General features: G+C 34.3%; 1 protein-coding gene across 2 annotated transcripts; it reads left to right on the forward strand.

The window, feature by feature from the left end:
- The first annotated feature begins 650 nt into the window (after positions 1–650).
- NAP1;2 (nucleosome assembly protein 1-2) lies at positions 651–4,429 on the forward strand. 2 transcript variants are annotated; one of them, NM_001324700.1, is made up of 12 exons: positions 894–986; positions 1,390–1,433; positions 1,547–1,642; positions 2,444–2,536; positions 2,628–2,718; positions 2,792–2,853; positions 2,949–3,133; positions 3,238–3,415; positions 3,504–3,547; positions 3,677–3,881; positions 3,976–3,993; positions 4,081–4,429. In NM_001324700.1, the coding sequence occupies exons 1-12, from the start codon at positions 941–943 to the stop codon at positions 4,150–4,152; spliced, it is 1,134 nt and encodes a 377-aa protein (NP_001311629.1). In that variant the 5' UTR covers positions 894–940; the 3' UTR covers positions 4,153–4,429. The 2 variants fall into 2 exon arrangements, with proteins under 2 accessions (XP_016434363.1, NP_001311629.1); XM_016578877.2 differs by lacking the exon at positions 3,976–3,993 and having other exon boundaries at positions 651–986.
- The last annotated feature ends 2,277 nt before the right edge of the window (positions 4,430–6,706 follow it).

Here is a 6,706-nt window from a genome sequence, read left to right on the forward strand (position 1 = left end):
TACCCTAGTAGATGCTCGTCACTTGTGCACCTCAGTTAGGGCTGTGTCGGATTGTATTTTCGCTACTTATTATCATTAAATCATGTTTAAACTGCTTTTATATTGTTTAACTGTTTTAAAAGGTGAATTAGGTTTAATTGACTGGCCTTGTCTTCATGAGAGGCGTCATCACGACCGGGTTCGGGGTTAGGGTCATGACAATAAGAAGTATTTTCTTCCATAACTACAATAATGTGTTTAAGTAAGCTTAACTTTTTGTTGCCATGATTTAAATGAACAACAAATTAGGAAATAATATAGAAGAGAAATACGTTTTCAAAGAGATAATTTAATGATCAAATCTCATAATTCGAACTGTACTGTATTATTGGAATCTCAACGACATATCAATCGCTTTTGGTAAGGCTATAAGAGTAGCGAATACTATAGACCGTAAGTCACAAGCTCAGACAAAAAAACAATACTCCTTGTTTGCATAAGCTACGTGAAAGCTGCTTGCATGAGCCAATGCAAGTTAAATATTTTAAAAGTATTCATATCTTGTTAAGCTTCCTGTCCAATCAAATAATTTCACGTAAATTGAAACGAAGGGAGTAATATTATAGTTGACAAATATATAAGAAGGTCCTACTATCCATCAAATTTCAAACTATGCAGAATTGGCTCTTGAAATTTCTCATTATAAAAAAGAAAAAGAAAAGTGGGGGAAATGGGAAAAGAATAATACCCCCTGAAATCCCGTAGGAATCCAAACACGGCGTTATATAGACCGTCAATATAAATGTGAAGCTAAGCAGCTAGGTTTTCTGAGAGAGAGTAAGCGCGAGGGAGGGAGGGAGCAGAAGAGCTTAAATTGCGTTGCGTTGCGTTGCGTTGCGTTGCGTTGCTAAGGCATTTCTCTCTCTAACTCTCTTTCCTTATTGCTGCGCAATCCATAATAATGAGCAACACTAAGGACAACTTCAATGTTGCTGATCTCACTGCTGGTAAGAACCCCTTATCCACTTTACTTCTATGTTAGATATCTGGGTTTCAATAAAAGCTTAAAATTTTGAATACTAGTTACTTATTTATCTGTTTCTCTGTAAGAAGCTTAATTTTTTTATGTATATACTATTTTTGATATCTGGCTCTCTGTAAATGTTAAGACTCCCACATCGGATATGTTTTCTTGTATGGTCTTAGGCAATCTTCACCTTAAAAGCTAGCTTTTGGGATTGAGTTATGTCCAAGATTCATTTTCTTATCAGTAAAAGCTTAAATATTTATGTACAAAAAAAAGCTTAAATTTTTATGGGGTTTAGTACTAGTTATTTATGTGGGTCTCGGTAAAAAAGGTTAAACTTTAAATGGGGTTTGAATTTACCTAATTGATAATGTTTTGTGTAGCTTTGAATGCTGGGGACCGAGCAGACCTTGTCAATGTGCTCAAAGTGAGTTCTTTTCTTGTTCTTCCTTTGATCGTTCGAGCTTGTTTATATGTTTAGGTGTAATATGTGTTGTAAATTTAGGTAACTTGGGCTGACTTTGCGGTTTGTTTCTGCAGAATAAACTTCATGATCTTACTGGGAAGCACTCAAACGTGACTGAAAGTTTGTCCCCGAATGTGAGAAAACGTGTTGAAGCTCTGAGGGAGATTCAGGCATGTACTAATTGCTGTTTAAATTTTTTTCGATGTCTCTTAGCTGTTTCTGCAAACCATGCCAATTTTTTTAAATCAAGTTTCTAAGCATTCATTGTTTTAAATATGATGTCAAGACCTTGAAGTAAATTAGGATGTATTTAGCTGCTTGGAGAGCATTTTATTATTTAATGATGTTATAAGGTAGTTGTGGCTCTGGTTCAAGACCCATTGTCATTGTAGAACTGTTACTGAACGAGAAGATCTTCATTTGGTTTTTGCACAACTTGTTTACTCTTTGACATTTGGATTTTCATATGTGGTACATGATATAGCCTGATTGCTTATTTATTTGAACAAGCATCCATGAAATGCCATCTATCGTTGAATGTTTTATTTCTGATGTTACACCAAATATCTCTTTTGTTCTTTGTGTTGTTGAGTGAAACACAAGTTTTGCATCTTATTGTGAAGTGGAGATATTAAGCAAGTCCGATGGTTTCTAGTATTACCATTGGGTTTAAAGTAAACACTGTACAGCTTTCTCTTAAAATAAGACTTTGTATTGTCTTATGGGTGTATATTTGTCTACATTGCAGAAAATATGGATCACTAGTAGTAGTCAGCAGTGTCTATTGTTTGCTTTAGTACTTCCTTGATTTACTGTATTTAATGTGCGTCGGTTTACTTGTTTAACATTAAGTTAAATTTTGATACACTGTATGCAATGTTGCCTTTCGTTTTTTCTTTAGGCTTTCCTTTGTATGATTTTTTGTATTTGTGACCTTGGTGATGAGTTCTTCCTCTTTCTTAATTGTGCAGACTGAACATGACGAATTGGAGGCAAAATTTTTTGAAGAGAGAGCTGCACTTGAAGCCAAATACCAGAAGTTGTATCAGCCACTATACACAAAGGTCTGTGGATACATTTAGCACTAGTACAATGTATGCATTGATTTTATGGTATGGTGATGTATAACTAATGTTGTTAACTACACATTCGCAGAGATTTGAAATTGTGAATGGGGTTGTTGAAGTTGATGGGGCTACAACTGAGGCTGCAGCAGCAGACAAGCAGGAGGATAAAGATGCAGTGGGTATGTTAAATATCAATCTTGAGTTGATTGTTGCTATAGTACGATAAATATTAATGAAATTGGCTCTTAATAGAGAAAGGAGTCCCTGATTTTTGGCTCACTGCTATGAAGAATAACGAAGTGCTTGCTGAGGAGGTAATTATTGGTTTAGGTGCTTTAAACTAGTTCGCAGAACAGTTTGGTTACCTGTCAGTCCACTTATGTCAATCTGGTCTATTCTGTAAGTACAGATTACCGAGCGAGATGAAGAAGCTCTCAAATTCCTCAGGGATATAAAGTGGTCGAGGATTGATGATCCGAAGGGTTTTAAGCTTGACTTTTTCTTTGAGACTAATCCTTACTTCAAGAACTCTGTGCTGACCAAAACATATCACATGATTGATGAAGATGAACCAATCTTGGAGAAGGCAATTGCGTATGTCATCACCACCTCATAACCTGCAAAGCAGAGTTTTTTATTGATTTTAATGTGATTATTTTCTGCCAGTGGTTACTCATGATTTGCTCCACCATCTGTAGGACTGAGATAGAATGGTATCCAGGAAAATGCTTGACACAAAAGATTCTAAAAAAGAAGCCGAAGAAGGGGTCAAAGAATGCCAAGCCTATCACTAAAACGGAACAATGTGAAAGTTTCTTCAACTTCTTTAGTCCACCTCAAGTGCCAGAGGACGAAGAGGATATTGATGAAGATGCTGTAAGTTACTGCTATATTTTCTTTATACCATTTCTCTTTTGAGTTCAATTTAATATATATAACTATTTCCTTTTACTTCTTGTGACAGGCTGAAGAACTTCAGAATTTGATGGAACAAGACTATGATATTGGGTAAGTCTTATCTGACATCAATTTCACAGAGACATTTTCATCTGTGGGAGAATATAGCACCACCCATGGTTTAAGTTATGACTGAAAGCAGATGTGATCTTTGTTTTTTGCTCCTGATTGTCTATGAAGGTCAACAATCCGAGATAAAATCATTCCACATGCAGTGTCATGGTTCACTGGGGAAGCTGCTGAGGATGATTATGCTGAGTTGGAAGATGACGAGGATGAAGATGATGATGAAGAGGATGATGAGGACGAGGACGAGGAAGAGGAGGATGAAGAAGATGATGAGGACGAAGAGGAGGATGAGGATGAGACTAAGACCAAGAAGAAGGTACTTACTTTAACTTTTCTTGGTTCATCTTTTGGAGTTTTAAATGATTAGGAAAGTTAACACCTTTTCTCCATTGTTTGCAACGTCACTGCAGACATCTGCTGTGCCCAAGGTATGATCCACAATCTCATGTCTGTTCCTGAAGTTGTCTAAGATTTTTTGTTAGGCGTACCTAATTGTTGATATTCCATCATTACAGAAGAGCGGAAGAGTACCTGCAGCAGCAGATGGTCAGTCCGGCGAGAGGCCACCAGAGTGCAAGCAACAGTAGGCTCTTATTGAGACTGATTCAATGTGATGAGAAGATTGTGCAATATGGTTGGCTTTTGTTATATAAGGAATTATGCTAGAACAATCTGTCAGAATCATTTTCTTCTTCTATTCATTCCATCTTTTTTTGCCTTTTCTTTTTTCAATTTTTGAGGGAGATAGAATGTGTGATGATAAGAGTCAGACCTGTTTTGTGATTCTTTAAATGTTTCTTTGAATTGGAGAGCTCAAATTTTGCTAAAAGGTTTATTTGATAATTCAGGGAATGGTTTGTACAACTTTCTTGGTTTTATTTAGGAGATTAAAATCTTAATAAAACTCGTTCAAAAACGTCAAATTGATTAAGCAGAAGCTCAAATAGACATATAATCTAACTAAGCTGTAATGTCGAGTCAAATTTAAATGTCAGTACTCATTTCTTTTACAACATTTTATTATATACGCTAAAGATACATATGATGAGTGAGCTTAAAACTTTTTAACGTATTCTCACCTATGTCTCTAAAATATTTCTTAGCTATCCACCAGTTGTCAAAATTACTTCATATAAGCACTTATGGTGTAAAAAAAAAAGCACTTATGGTGTACGAGGCTGAAAAATATAATTAATATCAACCACGCAACCATTTTCACTAGATAAATCATTGTCTAAGCACCTATTTCATTGAAAAGACGGTCATTAGTGTGGCTTCAGACAATTGTTCTAAATAATCAATCTGAAGTTCCTAAGCAGATCAGATGACTATACGAGGGTGAACTCCTTACTATTTTAAAAGGCGATAGCGTGAGGCAGGGCGTTTTATTTGATACGAAACAAGGTGTAACCTCGAGACATAAGGCGTAAGCACATATCTTTAAATTGTTTAATTCATAATAGTATAATAACACAAAATAATATAAAAAGTACATTAGAAGTTCAAGAAAATAAAAAATTAAAGAAAACAAGATAGCTAGCATATTTTTACAAGTATAAACAATGTAATAGTATCAAAGTTACTATGAAATATAAATTATAACATCTTAACTTTAAAATAATTAAAAATCACACTTTGTTAAAAATTATTATCAATGGAAAAGGGTCAAAACTACTCCTAACCTATTCGCTTTGGTTTAAAAATACCCCTTATTCACCTATTTTGTTAAAATTGTCTTCATCGTTAAAAATCTAGCTCATTCATGCCCTGGAAACTAACGACCCTATTATTATTAAGAAAAAGTTTTATTACTTATTACGTGTCAATTTTCTATTGGCTTAAATTAAAACCTCACCCCACTTCCACTTATTAGGCCATCCGATGACCAAAATTATCCATACCCGGCCATGACCCGCTTTTTCAAATGACATAACTTCATCTCTCAGCTTCTCCTCTTCCATCCATGTCCTCCCACTCCACATTTTCTCTAATCATCCTCCTCCAAGGCTAAAGTACAATAACTCACCATTGCCGATAGAGGACCACCATCAGCTTCAACTTTCAGATCTTCATTCTTCAACATCCACGGATCTCCACTCAGATTTTTTGGCCTTAATTTAACTTTTAAATTAATATTTTTTTTTGTAAAATCAATTTTCTAAGTGAAATATGGTATTCTTTGGAATTAAGTTAATAGTTCATTTTAAGATTTTATGGTTTAATAAGTTATTTTTCTGCCAACATTATAATTGTTGTGCCACCATATAGCTTTTTTGAGTTAATTGAAATCATGTGAGCAAATTAGCTTCACAGTTCGTCGGCGATTATTTGGTTGGGAAATTGTCGGCGGTGACTAAGTTGGGGAAGAAGAACATGGAAAGGAATAGGGCACCAAATAATAAATTACAAACAAAAAGAAAAAATATGAAATTTTGACAAATGAAACCTAAATAACGATTAGATCATGAGTTTGGGTTAGGAATCGAGTGTTTGAGGGGCTAAAAAGGGTTTAACCGGCTGGAACGATTAAGATGGGTCGTGAGTAGGTTACTAGATCAGATTTGGTTTAGAGTGGAATTTTTAATTTGACCAATAAGCAATTGTCACGTCATATATAATAAAATATTTTTTTTTCCAACAAAGGTCAGTCAGAAATAAGGGCATGAAATGGACCAGATTTTTAACGGTGAGGTCAGTTTTAACACAATAAGTGGACGACAGGTTTTTTTAAACCAATGCGAATAAGTTAGGGGTAGTTTTTGCCCTTTTTCATATTATGAAACTACATATTTTACATCTTCAAAATAAATATTCAAAAAGTTCTATCGGTGCTATAATTTAAAAAATTATTCCCTCATAAGTAAATAGAAAATTGCTCTTAAATAGCAAAATAATAAAAGTGTGATAATTTTAAGAGTCATAGAACTACGACATGAAGATCTAACAAGTACATATATAAATTTTGGCTATTTATTTTCAGAAGAAATATTCAAATGATATTCACCCTCATAATGTTCTCAACTAGTAAATAGGTATTACTATAGTTAGTTATTTGAGTTATTCTCAATTTTTATAATTCTATAGAGAATAGAACTTTAATCATTCATTTATTATAGAACTTTGAGAATCACGAGTGCTACA

The sequence above is a fragment of the Nicotiana tabacum genome, chromosome 11 (assembly GCF_000715075.1).
Source record: "Nicotiana tabacum cultivar K326 chromosome 11, ASM71507v2, whole genome shotgun sequence".
Lineage (NCBI taxonomy): Eukaryota > Viridiplantae > Streptophyta > Magnoliopsida > Solanales > Solanaceae > Nicotiana > Nicotiana tabacum.